Source organism: Electrophorus electricus, chromosome 16 (genome assembly GCF_041902795.1).
Source record: "Electrophorus electricus isolate QZ-2024a chromosome 16, ASM4190279v1, whole genome shotgun sequence".
Classification (NCBI taxonomy): Eukaryota; Metazoa; Chordata; class Actinopteri; order Gymnotiformes; family Gymnotidae; genus Electrophorus; species Electrophorus electricus.
The window spans coordinates 17,975,352-17,993,609 of NC_137512.1; the positions used below are offsets into that span (position 1 = coordinate 17,975,352).

At 40.5% G+C, this 18,258-nt stretch overlaps 3 protein-coding genes across 5 annotated transcripts; 2 read left to right on the plus strand and 1 right to left on the minus strand.

Annotated features, from left to right (window-relative positions):
- Positions 1 to 399: 399 nt before the first annotated feature.
- Positions 400 to 3,762, plus strand: dnajb9a (DnaJ heat shock protein family (Hsp40) member B9a). The gene is made up of 3 exons (XM_027013878.3): positions 400 to 477; positions 1,265 to 1,495; positions 1,646 to 3,762. Exons 2-3 carry the CDS (start codon positions 1,279 to 1,281, stop codon positions 2,074 to 2,076), a joined length of 648 nt encoding a protein of 215 aa, XP_026869679.2. The 5' UTR covers positions 400 to 477; positions 1,265 to 1,278; the 3' UTR covers positions 2,077 to 3,762.
- Positions 3,763 to 4,179: 417 nt separating this feature from the next.
- Positions 4,180 to 13,687, plus strand: dnm1l (dynamin 1-like). Of its 3 annotated transcripts, XM_027013858.3 has the most exons (20): positions 4,180 to 4,408; positions 5,591 to 5,735; positions 6,266 to 6,301; positions 7,028 to 7,074; positions 7,595 to 7,666; positions 7,761 to 7,847; positions 7,977 to 8,139; positions 8,216 to 8,336; positions 8,462 to 8,593; positions 8,696 to 8,902; positions 9,341 to 9,461; positions 9,729 to 9,884; positions 10,621 to 10,710; positions 10,828 to 10,920; positions 11,030 to 11,083; positions 11,349 to 11,420; positions 12,226 to 12,366; positions 12,606 to 12,715; positions 12,816 to 12,975; positions 13,321 to 13,687. In XM_027013858.3, the coding sequence occupies exons 1-20, from the start codon at positions 4,307 to 4,309 to the stop codon at positions 13,375 to 13,377; spliced, it is 2,166 nt and encodes a 721-aa protein (XP_026869659.1). In that variant the 5' UTR covers positions 4,180 to 4,306; the 3' UTR covers positions 13,378 to 13,687. The 3 variants fall into 3 exon arrangements, with proteins under 3 accessions (XP_026869659.1, XP_026869661.1, XP_026869660.1); XM_027013860.3 differs by lacking the exon at positions 11,349 to 11,420; XM_027013859.3 differs by lacking the exon at positions 6,266 to 6,301.
- Positions 13,688 to 14,094: 407 nt separating this feature from the next.
- tnnt2d (troponin T2d, cardiac) lies at positions 14,095 to 17,213 on the minus strand. Its single transcript, XM_081698631.1, has 10 exons — positions 17,210 to 17,213; positions 16,930 to 16,954; positions 16,772 to 16,829; positions 16,564 to 16,680; positions 16,241 to 16,318; positions 16,020 to 16,133; positions 15,268 to 15,380; positions 14,795 to 14,885; positions 14,579 to 14,616; positions 14,095 to 14,237 (listed from the first exon to the last, which is right to left on the minus strand). The coding sequence occupies exons 1-10, from the start codon at positions 17,211 to 17,213 to the stop codon at positions 14,192 to 14,194; spliced, it is 684 nt and encodes a 227-aa protein (XP_081554757.1). The 3' UTR covers positions 14,095 to 14,191.
- Between the last annotated feature and the right edge of the window lie 1,045 nt (positions 17,214 to 18,258).

Genomic DNA, 18,258 nt, shown 5'->3' on the forward strand with positions numbered 1-18,258 from the left:
CGACTATGGTTTGTTGATTTATGACTGCTAAGCATATTTCACCGGAACACATCCCTACATCACTTACACCTATGCAGATATAACTCTCAAATTATTACACTGAGATTTTACGTATAAATTCCTACAGTTTTAACGTCGATGAGAACACAATACATTATTTCTGCTGGCCAGAATACTCGTGAAATATGAACATATAGTTAACTACATTACTTTTTACACATAATTTTACAAAACATTTGGATCTCATCATGGAAGAGTGCTCAAATAAATTTCAAAACATTATATCTGTGCATATGTCCACTATCGTGCCGTCAGGCAAATACACGAATGAACGTACCCATAGTTCTCGACACGTAAAGACCACGTGGTACATAAAAGCCAATCGAATTGCGATTCGTGGTGTTGCTGCTTGGAATGGAAACAGCCCGTTATTTCTGCTTCGCAAATTAGCACCATTCACTGACTGTACTGTTAAGCGTAAGTAATATTACCAATCGATGCTTTGGAAATTACATTTTTATCTGCGTATTTTGATGTGCAGCCAGTTATCTTTTGTTTTACATTTCGTATTTCTTTCTTGTCAGGCTAATGTTGCTTATTTAGCTAGGTTAGTTAGCTAATGATAGCTAACAGCTTGCTAGCTAAGAGGATTAAGAGTGAACTGGCTAATTAGCTAGTTTAGTCCACCGAAAACAAGGCGCTAAAGTAACCCTTGAGGTTTATTTTTTGCTTTTAATTTGTCATGCCTAATCCAATCCAACAAGAAAGCAGATTAATAAATGTATTGTTTGTGACTGAAGTTTTCTACCTAGCTGGCTGGCTATCTTGGCTGTATGAAACTATGCGATTTATTCCAAAGTTAAGGAATTTTCCTGATCGTAATGAGTTCACGATTAGTCATTTCAGCGCATAATGTCTCACGTTATTTTCGTAAAATCAAACTTGGTTTTCGTCTCAACTAATGATTCACATTTTGAAGGGGGCGTGGTAAGTTTTAGAAGCATACTTGAGATCATTACGTCAATATTCTCCAGAGCTGTTGGATGTCTACCTTGATACAGACTTAAGGTTCTGAGTAAGACCGGCTTGCTCCAGGGTTAAAATGTAAGATAAATAAATGTCCCAGTGTATACCAGTTTGGAAATGACACAATATTCCAGAAGCTTCACCTGGTTCAGTTATAGTCTAACAGTTTATTAAGCCTTCTGTATGCTGTAAGATCTTGTAAATTGACTTGCATACCTGTCTTTATTTTATCAAACAGGCACCAGCAGCAGCATGGCCACAGCTCAGTCAACGTTAATGTTTGCTGTATCCGTCTTGATGATAACAGAACTAATACTGGCCAAAAAGGACTATTATGAAATTTTGGGTGTACCCAAAGATGCTACAGAGCGGCAAATTAAGAAGGCTTTTCACAAGCTAGCTGTGAAATATCATCCAGACAAGAACAAGAGCCCTGATGCAGAGACAAAGTTCAGAGAAACTGCAGAGGGTAGGTGCTTGTGGCTATTTAACCACATTGCCTTGTTTTTTATATTTATATATATAATATATATATATATAATTTATTTATTTATTGTTTAAGACTTCTATTCATAATAGCAACACAGTCTAAACACTATTGTCGTTCTGTTTTTTTCAGCATATGAAACACTCTCAGATGAGAAAAGGAGGAGAGAGTATGATCAGTTAGGACGGGGCGCTTTCTCCGGTGAAGGCATGAGAGGTGGAGGCCAGTACTTCCACCAGTACTTTGATTTTAACTTTGATGATATGTTCAAAGACTTTGACATCTACAGCCAGAACAGGCATGCCCGGCCCAAAAGGCACTTTGAGGACCATTTCAGGGCTCACCAGCAATCACACAGCCGCCACAAGAGGCACTTCCAAGGAGCCTTTGGTGCTGGGATCTTTGATGAGCTCACTGACGACATGGAGAGGATGTTTACATTTGACAGACACACCAAGCGGACCGAGAACCGCTTTCAAGGCACGGCCAAACAGCACTGCAGAACTGTGACTCAGAGAAGGGGGAATATGGTGACCACCTACACTGACTGTACATCTTCCTGAACTCCAGAGTGGATTATGGCCACCAGATAATAGCAGTCATTCTATGGCTATTTTGTTTAGTTAATTTATGAACTTGCTGCTGTGGTGAGTGAAGTTTGATATTGTTTTTGAGTGACTGGGAGGATTCTCAGTTCATATGGTGACACTGACAGGTGACATTACTTTAAACAGAGTATGCTGCACGCTGATTTATGAAATAAGGTGACTAATATGAAGCATACTTAGATTTAATTGTTAAATTCAAAATCCCTAAATGGCTAATGATTTGTGCTAATAACTATAAACAATTATCTTGCCTATCTTAGACATTTATTATTCATCAGCCCACCACTTTGCTAAAATACCTTTAGTTCATAATTAGAATAAAAGGAAATTGATCATGGGCAGTTATTTATAATTGGATTACAGACCAGCAGTTAGATCATGGCACAAACCAGGATTTTTTGGTGAGTTCTCATTTAAAACAAAACATCATCCAATAGGGATGTTCCTTGTTTCTCATATTATTGAACAGTTTTGACTTTAGGCTTAAGTTATCCAGCTAAATGATAAATGCTTCTTTTTGACATATTTCCAGGCTATCCTTAGTATGGTTATCCCTGGTTTGGTTATGTGATAGAAAGGAAAAACCCCAAGTGATATAATTCCTAATCTGTTAACTTCTGATGAACAATGCACATTAACACATGGTAAATATTAATTTGCTTTAGAGTATTAGTATTTGCTGTTTATTGGAAGGTTTAACTTTTTTTAATTTATTTATTTTTTTTTAATTTCCAGACTCTTAATTCTTGAATTTGAGGTGCCTTTTTCCATTCTTCTGAAGTATATTCAGATTCATTGTAAAAGTAATGTTAAAGTACAGAAATACTTAAGTTCTTTGCTGTGTTCATTTTATTCCAAGGTTGTTTGATGTATTTAGTTTTGTAAATTACATCTCAAGTTGCCCAATGTGGGTTTGATTTTGTTTTAAGTTTAATCATATTAACAGTTTTTGCAATTTTGATATTATCCAATCCTGAAATCATTTGGAAAATTTGAAAAATGTAGTGCAATATTAACAAATTTGGATGGATCTACTACTGCATAAGTTTTAAAATGTAATCGGGTAAAACAAGGATATTTTAAAGATGCATTTATTATTAAATTGGCTTCTTTCTACTCAGTTTATCAATAAAACTTGCCAAACCAAAGCCATTGATGATAACATGTTCAGAGTAACTGATTTCACATGATCTTGTTACACCTTGATTCAGCCTGAGCAATATGAAAATGAAAAGCCCAAAGCAAATTGATCCCAAAAACTGCAACGTAACCTTAAGCATTTGCCTGAGCCCATGAGTGTCACTCCTGAAAAATTGTATTGTCTAGAATGCATGGAACAATACTATTGTTTTATTTTCTTGTTATGATGTAAATAATATATCTAGTTCACTTGTGTTCCTGTATGACAAATCACATTTTACCTCATTTTTCACATGGAATAATTTTGTTCTTGTGCAATATTTTATGCCAGCTGTTCTGTTAATACCACTGTTACTTGCTGGCCTATCATTATTGAACTGACTAAGATAACCCATTGTACACTTGCCTTATTTAAATCCTATGGATAAAGCTTAAATCTGAATGACTAAATTCAAACCCAAATGTATGTACTTGGGTGGAATAAATGATGAAAAACTACAATCGCTGCATTTTCTCAATTATTCTCAGATTCTATAAAAAATCGGCTTTATATGTAGACCTAGCAAATATTTTGAACACTTTTTACATATACATTTCTCTCTCGCCCATATATATATATATATTACATACACACAGGTTTTTATAAATACTGCTCTTGCGGCAAGGATGTTTGAAATATAGTGTTTCTCTGGAAACCTTACCTACTTTATTTCAATTTTTCACTTTTTGACTACTTCTACTCTCTTTTTAATCACTTAATATAAATATTAATTGAATATCTTATGTTGTCATGTGAAAACACATCAAATGTACATAACTGTTTCGTTGCATAGATAACTAGAAGATTCAGAAGTAGTGGGAAGCACTTTCTGTCTATGAACTTCAAATCCCACAATTCCATTTGAGAAAATTGTGCGCCGTGGTTTCATGGCCAGAGCTGTTAATGGTGGCTCTGTAAGGGACATTGTATGACTTTGTCCCGTGTATTGCGGGGTGGTTGACCAAGAAGACCATTCGTTTAGACAGGCAGCAATTGCCAAAAACAATGGAGGCTCTTATTCCAGTCATTAACAAGCTTCAAGACGTGTTTAATACAGTGGGGGCAGATATCATACAGTTGCCGCAGATTGCGGTGGTTGGAACGCAGGTAATGCGGTGTTTTTCAGTTTCGTTAACGTTAGCTGGCTAACCGGCAGTTATTATTAAACTGGTATTCTTAAGTTAACGATGCCACTCATTTATATACTAGTATGGCACACGTGTCTAAATAACTACTATGAAAAGCTGTCGCTTTACATTATTCAATGAGTCGGTGCAGATGTTATCTAATGTAACAGATAGCTAGCTAGCAAGTAAGCTGGCCAGATATGCTCACTTGTTACAGCCTAGCTAGCTAACTAGCTAAACTAAGGTTAGTTATATGTGTAGCTAGCTAGCTCTCAGGCTATTTGACCTCATTTCAACATAATTGTTAGTCAGTCTTGTAATTAGCTACAGAAGGTTTCACATTCTTGCGGGATGGAAAATATGAATTACAGATAACCCAGAGATGTTGGTGAATACACTTTGTAGCTAACTCGCAGGCTATCTATCAAGTAGCTATGCTAGTGGGGAAAGAAGGACAACATCTAGTGTTAGTTTACTTTTTGAAAGGAGAAAATGCATGTTTTGTAGGTATTAACCGCAGCTCAATTCTCAATGAATGGTCCCTCAGTGATAAAACAACTACGTTAAGAGGAGTTAGCACGAAGTTAAAAGGCCTGTAATTAATACACAGGGAGAATGATACACAAATAATACACGAATGATTCCTGGTTTTGAAACATACCCCAAACCAAAGTAACGTAGGTTACCTATTGCTTGATTATACCGACTATTGTCTGAGAACGGCATCCTTAGTATTAAGAAAGTTGTTTGCACTTGGCACTGTAAAAAAAAAAGTAGCTATTACTTGAAGTAAGAATAGCTTTCTACATGAAGTGCCTCTAAAGGACTGAGAAGGCTAGCTACAGTTCTCCAAAGCTACTATTTCAAGAAGAAGCATTTGTCATTTAATAGGTTTCATCTTATTTTAACTACCTCATTTTTTTTCAGTGGCAGTTAAGAGGATATTTCTGTCTAGGCAGCAAAAGACACAAGGACAGTGAAGTGTCATTAAGCTGTCTGAAATGGCAGGTGGACTCTTCTGAGGATTTGAGTGTGTTAATGAACAGGTCTATATGATTACTCTGAGGTTGCAGGCCCAGAGAACAGCTGCTTTGAAAGAACCAGAAGTGCTTCTTTGCCTGTTGCAGTGTTCCTAACCTTGTAATGACTTTCTCCTTCACAGAGCAGTGGGAAAAGCTCCGTGCTGGAGAGCCTGGTGGGTAAAGACCTCTTGCCCCGTGGCACGGGTATTGTCACGCGCAGGCCTCTCATCCTGCAGTTGGTGCATGTGGACCACGAAGATCGCCGGAAGACGAGTGACGAGAATGGTATCTGTGCGCCATAAGCCCCTCTCCCCCTCCCCTCCATTCTAATCCCCTGTCTGTCATTCACCTGTGTGGGTGTTTCTGCGTGCTCAGGAATGGGCTGAATCTGTCACCTCCTTATGTCTCATTGGTTAACACAGTTGGGGTTGGGCTGAGCCTTATGAACTGTAACCTGTCACAACAAAAGGGCTGCACCGCTGTGTGATTTCACGCCTTTGTCCCTTAGTTGCTCGAGGAACATTAACAATACCTGAAATGCGCCTCTGCTTTCCTGCAGCAATGTTATGAGCAAATGGAGTGTCTCTTCTGTAAAGTGTAAGACCAGAAAACGCGCAGTTGTAACTTTGATTTGAAGCAAAGTCAGTTGCATCACTGTTATTCTCTCAGTCTCAGGACAATCAAATGGACTGCTCTACAAGTCACCAGTGTGAATATTTCGGTCATTTGCTTGTGCTACAGTCTACAGCGTCTGCATGGGAAAACGGCTGTCCTGGGCTAAACCTGTTTCCTCTTTCATCTTTCTTTAACTGCAGACCCCAATGCCTGGAAAAATGGACGCCTTTACAAAGGTCTCCTTTTGCTTGTCTTTGCCCTTCCATTTGTGCTGAGCAGCATCTAGCTGACTTTTTTTGCCCTTATGTTGCATCTGTTTAGTTCCTATATTTGCTTGCCTTAGATTAATCCCAGCAAATGTAGTCAGATATCTCTGCATCACACAGGATAAATCAAGCAGTGATGATTCCTGTATGGGGTCCTAAAATGTTAACCCCATTCTAGAATCATCTGGTAAATGTGCTAGTAGCTCATTTTCTGTTCGAGGCAACATGCCTGAGCAGAAGGAGGAAACTGTGTGTGAACTGAAGAAAGAGTGGGAAGCTTGTGAAATATTGAATGCTTGGACTACCCATAATGCACAGTTCTTGGGTTTGTTCCTTTTTTATATCATTTGCTGGGCTGATGCTTGTTCTTGACACATTGTGGATTTACAATGGAGGGTTAGGACATGTAGTATAACTAAGTAAATGGACTAACTCTCTCCAAGGTCTGGTTCACAATCACAGTCTTGGGACAGTTTTTTTTTTTTTTTGTGTGTGTGTTTTTTCACCTTTAATACACTTTACCCCAGTTAATGAAGAATTTGCTGTTTAGTTTAGGAGTTAAGTTAGGGTAGTTTGATTAGGGGGAAACTGAAAACAGTCCAGGACTGGGAGTGGGAGCCATTTTTCTAGACACCCATTGTTGGATGTTCCTGCTCTTTGCTCAGCATGTGGTAATGGTTGACTGTATTCCTCTAGGTGTGGAGAGTGAAGAGTGGGGCAAATTCTTACACACAAAAAATAAGGTATGCTTATACAGCACCGAAAAATGGTTATAGTTGACACAATAGTTCTGCACTGCTCCAGCAGTTTCAGAGATTATGATTTGATGCATTATCTTGTTGTCACCAAACCAGATCAGATGTTTAACATCAAATTAGCTTGGGAAATCATTCTTGATATATATTTGGTCTGAAGACCAAATTAACATTTTGAAACACGTACGTGTCTTTAATAGAGATTGGACAGTTAATTGAGTACTGATTGGCTGTTTGGACTGTAGAGCCAGTGATTAGCACACTCCACCCTTCATTGCTTTATCTATTTAAGTATTAGTTTAAGACTTTAAGGAGTCAGATCATAAACATTCCTTTTACACAAGTAGAATAAAAGGATGCAGGCTTCTCACTCTCTCATGGGAGTACTGTGGAGCATTGGCATGTGCAGCATTACAGTGTTAGCAAAGGGTTTTAGATTATGCCTGCTTCCCATTTATGTCTATGTGCACTGTGTCTTCTTGACTGTGAAAAATTCTGTTTGTTTAAGCTTTACACAGATTTTGATGAAATCAGACAAGAAATTGAAGCTGAAACAGAGAGAATTTCTGGCAACAATAAGGTATAGATGATGTTCCACAAAATAACTATTAAAAGTATGTACAGTGACTGTGCTATGGAATTATTACATCTTACTCCAGTAATGTCTCCCGCAGGGCATTAGTGATGAGCCCATCCACCTAAAGATCTTTTCCCCTCATGTAGTTAATCTTACTCTGGTGGATCTGCCTGGCATCACAAAGGTGATTTATTTCATTAATAGTCAGACCTGATGAGCCATAACCTCTAATCTTTTTGAAATTACATTTGGGAAAATTACTGTAGTTGTCACTATAATAGTCATTGCAGTGTGTTTGTGTATTTATATGCAGGTCCCTGTTGGTGACCAGCCCAAAGACATTGAGATTCAGATCCGTGAGCTCATCCTGAAATACATCAGCAACCCTAACTGCATCATCTTGGCAGTCACAGCTGCAAACACGGACATGGCCACCTCTGAGGCCCTCAAAGTGGCCCGTGAGGTTGACCCCGATGGTCAGTCTCTTTCACTAGCTTATTTTTGAACTGCAGTATCTTGTTGTTTCTAAGCACTGTGCTTTGTGCATCTTAGGCCGAAGGACACTGGCCGTGGTGACCAAGCTGGATCTAATGGATGCTGGCACAGATGCGATGGATGTCCTCATGGGCAGAGTTATTCCTGTCAAACTGGGACTCATTGGAGTGGTCAACAGGTGAACAAAGAATAGCAGAAAATCTTCTGTCATACATGATTGCAGGTGGTTATAAGCAATTGCTTTAGGGGCCTTTAGATAATACATTTGTATTCCTTAAATTGAAGCTTTTCTTGTTAATCCAGGAGTCAGCTGGACATCAACACCAAGAAGTCCGTGGCTGATTCTATCCGTGATGAGCATGCTTTCCTCCAGAAGAAGTATCCCTCCTTAGCTAACAGAAATGGAACCAAATACCTGGCCAGAACGTTGAATAGGTCATTCCTAAAAAATGTTTTTCTCAGAATAATTTCCCCACAACCCCCCCAAAACTAGTTATGATTTGCACACTTATTCCATGCTCATCTTCCATGTGGCAGGCTTCTGATGCACCACATCCGGGACTGCCTGCCCGAGCTGAAGACACGCATCAACGTCCTGGCGGCGCAGTACCAGTCTCTGCTCAGCAGCTACGGCGAGCCAGTGGAGGACAAGAGCGCCACCCTGCTGCAGCTTATTACCAAGTTCGCCGCTGAGTACTGCAACACTATCGAGGGAACAGCCAAACACATCGAGACCGCTGAGCTGTCAGTACCGGCAAGCAGTGCTCCCACTCTTAATTTGCCAGCCCATGGCTAAGATTGTCTCAGAGAAATAACGAGCTAGCTGTCTCTCGCCGAAGGGAGTGTTTCTTTCAAAAGCAGCTGGAATTGCGGTGGCTGCAAGCAGAAGATGCACCTCAAAAATGGCAAAAAAAAAAAAAAAAAAAAAGCAGCCAGAAATGGCAAAATGCATTTTTTAAGGCACTATACCTAGTCATGTTTGCGTTCCTTACCTTGCAGATGCTTCTGCATGTAGGGGGATATTTGATGGATGAATATAACTGAGTGGCTTTGAGTACAATAGCATATTCTGCATTCTGTGGTTATTCTTATAAAGTGTCAGCCTGTAATGCAGTATGGTGGGTTCTCTTGACCAGTAGCTACTGTGATCCCACAGGCATTAATACTTTGCTCATATTTTAGGTGTGGTGGGGCCAGAATTTGCTATATTTTCCATGAGACGTTTGGTAGGACACTGGAGTCGGTTGACCCTCTTGGTGGGCTCACGACCATAGATGTGCTCACAGCAATCAGAAATGCTACGGTGAGCTGATAATGTTAAGTTTAATGTATAGTTACTTCTTAAATATAGTTTTATTGCCAGAGTTGGGCTCTTGGATAGCTGTGTAAAGCAGTATCTGTGTTATTGGTGTGCGTCAGGCAAACTGCCATAGTATGAAATAGAATCTGTCTTATATGTTATCTGAAATACTTTGCAGCAGGGACTGTTAGGTAACATGTTCTGTGTTGAAGAGATTGCTGGATATTTGTATCATGGGGACAGTAATGTAGTGTTTGTGTGTGTACCCAGGGGCCACGTCCTGCTCTGTTTGTGCCGGAGGTGTCGTTTGAGCTGCTGGTGAAGAGGCAGGTGAAGCGTTTGGAGGAGCCTAGCCTGCGGTGTGTGGAGCTGGTGCACGAGGAGATGCAGAGAATCATCCAGCACTGCAGTAACTACAGCACACAGGTGTGTAGTTCTCTCGCGCACACACGCATCCTGAGGCATATGGCCTGCAGGTTGCCTTAATTGTAAGTCTTAGTCACAATTATTAAAGTATCTGTACACTGAAGTATCTGGTCATTGGCCTGAAAAAGAAAATGTTATTGTTCATTTTATATTGTTTTGGTTTTTTACATGATCAAATTACAGAACTTCCCGTTCTTGGCAAGGGGGGATGCCATCCCCCCTAAAAAAGAAAGAAACAGGAATGGAAAAGGGGGGAAAAAAACAGCCCATTTTTGCAGCCCCTTTTGATCAGTTTGGTTGGATAACACAAGTTATGTAATATTGTAAGATGACTTATGTTGTCTATTTATTTTAATTATCAAGCCAAATCCTGTTAAACTCCATTGTGAATGCAAGCAATTAGGGTGCGATCTGACTGGTTTCCTGCTCTGTACAGTAGAGTATTTGGTTCAGTGCGTGCAGTTGCGGTAGTGCAGATTCTCACAGGCGTGAGATGTATTATTTAATCCCACACCCCACCCCCTCAGGTGAAACCAACCAGCCACTTAGTTTTTTATTTTTCATTTTTATTTTATTTATTTAATCTTTACAGTTCGACCACTAGTTCCCAGTATTGGTAGTGAGCAAGTGGAACTTTCTAGGGCAGATCCACCGTAGTTTGCCCCTTCAGCAGATGTCCCCTTGCTCTCCATAAACTCTAATGTATCTGACCACACCTGACCTGCATTGTTTTCAGGAGTTACTGAGGTTTCCAAAGCTTCATGATGCCATAGTAGAAGTGGTGACGTCGCTCCTGAGGAAAAGACTTCCCATCACTAATGAGATGGTAGGTCTGTTCATTTATTGACATTCTCCACACACAGGCCAGCTGCATCACAGGACCTTGGACATAACCTACTGCATATAGTAAGACCCTCTAGCCAGAGAGGTTTTTCTTTTACAGGTTCACAATTTGGTGGCTATTGAATTGGCGTACATCAACACCAAGCATCCGGACTTTGCTGATGCATGTGGACTAATGAACAACAATATCGAGGTTAGGTCAATCATTTGCTACTGTAATTTAACAGTTTTTGGGGCCATGTGAATCTAAAAGCATTAAATGTAGTGAAGAGGGTGAAGCTTTGTTGCTGTATTGTGTGCAGGAGCAGAGGCGTAACAGAATGAGAGAGCTTCCCTCGGCGGTACCACGTGATAAGGTATGTTTCTGTTGCCTCAGAAATCCAGAGGGCTTTTTTTCCACCATAAGCGGTGCTTCAGGCACTAATTCCCTAACATCTCTTTCTGTCCTGCACTGTATGGTCTTTGTGCTCTGAAAGATGCAGTTTATGGTTACTTTCTTTTCTCAGTGCAAAGGCATCTAATGTCAAATTGCAAATTAAAGCTGAAGGCCCAAAGTGAGTGTGGTTAGCTGCTGCCAGCACTAGCAGATGGCTCTGTCTCGCTCTGCCTCTCTCCCTGTAGACTCTGAAGGGTCCCGGTGGGCAGTCTCTGTCCCCTAGCGAGCCACCCCTGGCTGAGGGCGATGCCCCCAAGGTGTGTGGCACACACTAGATCTTGTCATCTAAAGTGTGGGCATGGCATGGCACTGGCAACCCCACCCCTACCCCTTTCGGCTCCCTGTGAACCTGCCCCACTGCATGGCTACTGCTACTCAGCCAAACGGAGCCTGCGAACTTGCTATTCCGCTTTGGATATTCCCAAAGATACAATGCAAGAGTACCTGGTTTTGTTTTTTACATGGATAAGGAAATTGTTTTACCAAATTCAAGTCTGGTCATTTTGTGCATGCGGAATGTTTGCTCTGGAAAGTGTGTTGCTCTCTCAAAAATGACAGCAATAAGACACTTGGAAAGGCAGGCTGTTTTAGTTTGTTTTATTTATTTTTTATTTTTTTAACACATACTCAAACATGCTGTTTCAGACCATTGACAGCATTCGTAACATACGACAGTTTATCACGGGTTAATTTTGAACAATTGTTCAATATCTTTTCTTATACTGCTTCCAAGAACCACTATCATCATAATTCATTGTACTAATTCCCCTCTCTTGCTCTTTGTCAGTGTTGCATGTGTTGACCTGAGCTCTCAGGAATTGCCCAGTACAGATTTATGGGAAAAGCATGCCTCTGCTTCCTGTGACTGGTGTTTTCTGAGTGAATAAATGAATTGAGATGCAGACTGTTTGGAAATCTGAATTGGTGTTCATTAGTTCAGCTCTGACCCTAAATTAGCTACTCTCAAAACACTAGTTTCAGTGTTAAGATATTCTCACGAGGCCTTTATACTGAAGAAACTCTTTGAGAATGAGCTGATTTGCCGTGTGTGTGTGTTTCCAGGGAGACCAGGAGGCAGGCGCAGGGAGCTGGAGGGGCATGCTGAAGAAAGGGGAGGAGAGCCAGACGGAGGAGAAGCTGAAACCACAGGGGCCTGTCCCAGCCAGCCCTCAAAAAGGACATGCCATCAACCTGCTGGACGTGGTGAGGTCACACGAACCGTCACAGCTGACAGCCCCTTCCAATGCCACACAGACTGCCACAGCTTAAGCACCGAACAGCAACACACTCGTTCTGGAGAATGTAGGGCCGTATTTATTAGGAACCGCCTTAGCCTTAATCTCATAGGGAAAGCAAGAGTGTGTGTGTGTATTCTCAGCTGCTATAAGACCTGCTTACAGGCACTAATTAACAGCAGTTTGTTTTGGCCCTGTTTTTGCCAGCCCGTCCCTGTTGCCAGGAAACTGTCTGCCCGAGAGCAGAGGGACTGTGAGGTCATTGAAAGGCTCATCAAGTCCTACTTCCTCATCGTGCGCAAAAACATTCAGGACAGGTATGTACAAGGAGACACCCACATGCTTATCAGCACTCTCACCCGCCATCTTGTTCCCTTCCTCTCTTATTATCCTTCTTTCTTTCTCGTTCACTTTCAGTGTGCCCAAGGCTGTGATGCACTTCCTGGTGAACCATGTGAAGGACAGCCTGCAGAGTGAACTGGTGGGACAGCTGTATAAATCAGGGCTGTTGGATGACCTGCTCACCGAGTCGGAGGACATGGCCCAGCGCCGCAAAGAGGCTGCAGACATGCTGCAGGTAGACGCACGCCACCACCACAGTCACGTCACAGCACACCATCAGCCAATTCAAAGTGATGATTGCAGAAACTAGCTCTCATTCATCCATTTGGCCATTCATTCAGTTATTCATATGTAAACAGTGAAAAGTGGCTGTTGGAACTTGAACAGTGGAAGAAATGGATATCATATATCGTCCAGCCCCAAATACACACATGCTAAAGCTACAGTTATAAATCTACTGCTGTACATATTTGAAATTGAATGAGATTAAGATTCATGTTAATGCAGATTAGAGCAGCACTAAAATATAAGTCTCAGATAATGTGGGTAACTACCCCACACCCCTCCTCTGTGTCCACAGGCCTTGCAGAAAGCCAGTCAGGTCATTGCGGAGATCCGGGAAACGCACCTGTGGTGACGACTTCTACCTGCTGCCTAGCCCTGCCCCTGCCCCCCACTGTCTGGACCTTGCAGACAGCCAACTTGAAAATGCACTGGTGTTAGTTTTCTGTGTGTGGATAATAGTTTTGTCACATGCTATGGACTCTCATTTGATGTACTCGAGGACACAGAATGTTTTGTCACACCAACACAGCGTTGTCTTTCATCACCTTAAGTATGTAAACAACCATGTAAGCCTCTTTTTCCTGCAGCCCAGGGAAGCAACGTGTCCCTGATAGAGCTTCAATTAAAAGTAGTAATGTAAAAGAATAAAATAATGAAAAGAACACATCTGTTTTTATGCTTTCTGTGGGTTTGTGTTAAAGTGACAGGTTTCATGAAACATGCCTTTTGAGTTAGGCTTCACTTTATTTATTTATTTGAGTAGTAAAGTACAGTTTTGTACAGAGGTCCTCCATCAGCAGGACCTGTAAGAAACAGCCAATGAATGACCTCTGTCCGAAATGTTCAGAGATTGTGTACTTAATTTGCTTTTTTAAAAATTTGTTGTGATAGAAAACACTACCAATTTTGGAGTCTTTCTACTGAAAGAAAAAAAACCCACATTGAAGATGTTTTTAAAAAATACTTTATGATGATTAATCACTCAGGTGGTATAGGTCAAAAAGACTATTCTATATGTCAATCCTGAAGACAAAAGAAATACCAAGTGAAAATGAACAGCAAGAAAAACTTGTTCTTGTACCTGCACTTGCATTAGTTTTAATGACAACTGCAAAACACAAAAGACTTTGCATCCTTGGGCTTCGGCCGTTGGCGCCGTTGGCTCTCTAGCGCACCCTACCGCCTACTTTGACCTTGCTGCGCCCCTTTGCACTGCAGAGAAGAGTCAGAGAGGCATGTCACACGCTTACCATACAGCAAGCAGGTGTGGGCATCTGTTACCCAATGCCTACATGCTCCTTCCCAAGAACAACTTTCTACATGCTTTTCTACACGGTGCATGACTAGAGTTAGTGCTAGTTTGTAGAGCGTTTTGCTTTTTATTTGTTTTTGTTTTTGTTTGTTTGTTTTTACCCTGGGAGGCTATAATAGCATTTTATACTGAAAGTGACAGTGGGAAGCAATCCCGATATTTTAAAATGAAAGTCATATAAACTTTGGTCCAATCCAAAGGTGTGGAAAAATTCTTGTGTTTTATAGAGCTCAACTCTTACCTCTGATGTTCATGGACCCGAACAAGGAGTTGGGTGATCTGTAAGAAACAGAGAACCATAAACTATCAAGCTTAACCTGATATTAAAATAAAAATATTAAAACGATCCCACGTTAAAATGGAGAGGTTTGATGCATTTGCATCAGGTTCTAAATGAGGTTAATAGGTTTGGTAGGTTTGTATGTTGGTTTGTATAAGTGAATGCATGTTCTCTCACGTCATATTTCTGTCGTTTCAGCTTCTCCCCTAGGTCAAACTTCTCTGCCTCTAGTTCCGTCAGCCATTGCCACAGCTCCTTGGCTTTATCCCTGCACACACAGAGGAAGAGCTCATTTCCTCTTACTGCTTAACCAGAGAAAAGCCTCAATCTTTTTCACAAAAGCAAAAAATAAATCTGGTTCCAAGATTTGGTTTCATTCAGCATTACAGCTGGTTCAGAGCCTTACATGATCAGTTAAGTTACTCTTTGTTAGAAATAACACATTTGGACCTGCTGCAATGCTTTATGGGTAATGCATGGGACTGCTAGTTCATGTCAAGGATGACAATTGTGATGGGAAGCTTTCACCAGAGAGCAAGGGTGAAACCTCAGCACCTCAGCATTCTGCAGCACTGTTTCCTAAAGGTGTATATCTCAGTGCAGTGAGTGCCACTGGAAATGAAATGTTTGTGGATTTGGAGGCAGCATACTTGAGCTTGTCCTCAGTGAGGTGATCAATGCTCAGAGGCTTTCGTCGCTCAGCCAAAATCTTTTTCTTTTTCTCTCTCTCTGTCTGCTTCTTGGCTCCTTTGCGGCCCTCCCCCTGAAAGTCAAGAAAACGTAGTCTGTTGGAGTCTTATGTCCTACTTTCAATTTACATTCACAGTCCACTTCATTTGCTACATCTTATATGTGTGTTTTACTGATGCACAGTTACACACTGTAGTCTATCTGTTGCCTTGTTGCCCTCTAACTTATTATTACATGTACCTATTATATTATACCCATTATTCTAATTGGATGACAGCTGAGATCCACCTTTTCCTTGGCATCTTCATCCTGCTTTGTCCTGTGTTCCTCAACTCCCAAATAACAGGGACATCCAACAACTATCTGGCCCATAGCTGTAGCTGAAGATTCCATTCAATTCATGAACTAGCTATTGCTAACGGAAATTGTGTGCGGCAACAGATCAGCCACATAATCAGATTGCACATCTCTGAGGTAACACTTTCACATTTTATTTCTCCTTTTCTAGCCTAAGAATACATTTTCTTTCTTCAAAAAACCTTGTCAAAAAAGTGTTGTTTGTTGGCTATACTTTTGAACATTCTATTCAACTTGTTTAAAAATCCCAGGAACTACACTTTTAATCCAAGTGGTTTGAACTTGTACATTGTAGAACGTTAGTTATTTTCCATAACAACTTGCAAAACAGCTTCACTAGTCACATTGTACGCACCCTCTGCTGAAGGCTTCCATACTGATGGGTCATACTGGTGAGAGCCTTCTTCTTCTTGACATCTTCATCCTGCTTCTTCCTCTGTTCCTCTTGCTCCTTCCGTTCCTTCTCCTCCTGCAGACAAACTTTAGTTTCACAAACTCCTGGCTGCGCTAGGTTTGCGTGTAGGCCTGTTCCTGTCACGATCGTGTGCCGACTGGGCTTTTGTCAGGGCAACTCACAGCTAATCTAGCCTGCCGCTCCTTCTCTCTCTCTGCTCGAATCCTCTGCTGCTCAGCTCTCTCCGCACGGCGTTTCTCCTGAAAGCATGCACACACGCGCACGCTCACACACACTGCTCCTGTTATATTCAGCCAGTGGAGCAATCAATTTATGCGCCTAGTGTACACCACGAAACTACGGTCGCTATCCTTTTGCTTCAACAAATGTATTCGATTTCATCCTGGGAGCCCCCTTGCCATGGATGGCATGTGTGGCCCAGCTGGAACATAAAACCTGAATCTTAACTGCAGGGTGCAGTGTTATGAGCCTACCACACACTCACAATCCTATTGACCAGAGCAATGAGCTCCTCCTCTTCTTTTTTCCTCTGGAGGAAGTGAGCCTCTATGAGGGATTGCAGCTCAGCCAGGTCCTTCTCCTGACGCTTGCGGTGGATGTCCTGGCACACAGAAACGCTGGCTGCTTGGGCTCTCACAGTTGCAAGGAGAATGCAAGTACAATACGCAATGTTGGAAAATAGAGAAGCTTACATCAAAATCTACTTTTTCTCCATCTGGAATTTTTGGTGCCTGAATATTTGACAGAAACCTATAGAATAAAAAAAAAATAATTAGAGTTGATCTGCTTTACCTTGTAAGACACTGTGATTAAGGGACAGAGAAAAGAACATTTAGACAGAAAATCTTACTTAGGTTTGGATCTTGAATCATCCACTGTATTTTGAGAAAAATAAATATAAATAAATTCAGCCAACTAACCATATGAAGAAGCAGTGACCTTTAATTCAAATTTGTTAATATAATAATGATAAGCCTTATTTAAATAGCACTAGTGTTTTATAGAAGGATAGAATGGAAATAAAATCCAGTGAAATGAGGCAAATAAAGCACATCTCATACACAAACTGTTTACTGTTACTGTTAGTGACTGTTTACTCTTAATGCCTGTTCACTGTCTAAAATGTTTGCCCATCCCCACTTGTTTTTGTGGAATCTTACCTTCTTCCCTGTTTAAAAAACAAACAGTAACATAATTAGTGTGCATGTTACCACTGTTGCCAAAATATTCCAACTTAATTATAATCATATTCATTAAACATCAGTATTTTTGTATTCTTTATTCCTAGGGCGTTCAAAGAAATGCAGTAGTCCTATTTATTTAAGCAGTCAAAATCATTCTTTATAAAAAATCATTTACTCACTGAACTTCCTCCATAACCTCTTCAGTGTCTGCCATATCTATTACCAATTATTCCTTTAAATACAACAGAGCATACAGGACACTATATATTTTGATATTTTAGCACAGTGCTATTGATTATAATATGTAATGTGGTTCATATATATATAACCACATTACATATTATAATCAATTCTATCTTATTTAGTTATGCTAGAGGTTAAACTGTGATTAAAACATCTCTTTATATTTCTAAGTATGCATTCTGAAGTACAAATGCATACAAACATATAAATAAAGCAATATAAGGTGAAATTTAATCCAAAATTAAATCCAACTAGGGAACTCACATCACGAAAGTCTTCAAAAATATTCAAAAGAATCAAAACTGTGTATTTAAATGTCAAATTGAGTTGTTTACACTCATTATTCACAAATTATAACAATTATCATATCACAAATGAAAGGGCTATTGATGTGGAGTGGAATTCATCTTACCCAACTCCCAGAGGAGGAGTAGCTCTCTGCTGGATTGCAGTGTTGAAACAGGTGGGCCCCAGTCATCAAGTTAACACACTGGAACACCATGTGACCAGAAGACCTTTTCATTGGTGTGTGTTTAAGGCCTTGGTCTATTGTTAGCCTGGGTAAGACTTCCAAACATGATTCAGTGAAATTCTAAAACCAAACATTATGTTTGTCCATAGCCAAACTTGACTCTCACCCCTTTGAAATTCTATATGTCGGGATGGTTCGAATGCAGATGGCTTGCAATGAGAGGTTCTCAAGTTTAGATCTCCAAGGAAAATGGCTGAAAGCGAAGTTGTGAAAAGACCAC

What these genes read in the sequence shown, in the direction of transcription:
- dnm1l (XM_027013858.3), top strand. Translation starts at nt 4,307, where the DNA reads ATGGAGGCTCTTATTCCAGTCATTAACAAGCTTCAAGACGTGTTTAAT. An exon ending in TTGCGGTGGTTGGAACGCAG is followed by an intron (nt 4,409 to 5,590) that starts GTAATGCGGTGT and finishes TCTCCTTCACAG; the next exon opens with AGCAGTGGGAAAAGCTCCGT. An exon ending in ATCTGCCTGGCATCACAAAG is followed by an intron (nt 7,848 to 7,976) that starts GTGATTTATTTC and finishes ATTTATATGCAG; the next exon opens with GTCCCTGTTGGTGACCAGCC.
- tnnt2d (XM_081698631.1), bottom strand. An exon ending in GAGAAAAAGTAGATTTTGAT is followed by an intron (nt 16,681 to 16,771) that starts GTAAGCTTCTCT and finishes TCTGTGTGCCAG; the next exon opens with GACATCCACCGCAAGCGTCA. An exon ending in TGAAACGACAGAAATATGAC is followed by an intron (nt 14,617 to 14,794) that starts GTGAGAGAACAT and finishes TGTTTCTTACAG; the next exon opens with ATCACCCAACTCCTTGTTCG.
- dnajb9a (XM_027013878.3), top strand. Translation starts at nt 1,279, where the DNA reads ATGGCCACAGCTCAGTCAACGTTAATGTTTGCTGTATCCGTCTTGATG. An exon ending in GTTCAGAGAAACTGCAGAGG is followed by an intron (nt 1,496 to 1,645) that starts GTAGGTGCTTGT and finishes TGTTTTTTTCAG; the next exon opens with CATATGAAACACTCTCAGAT.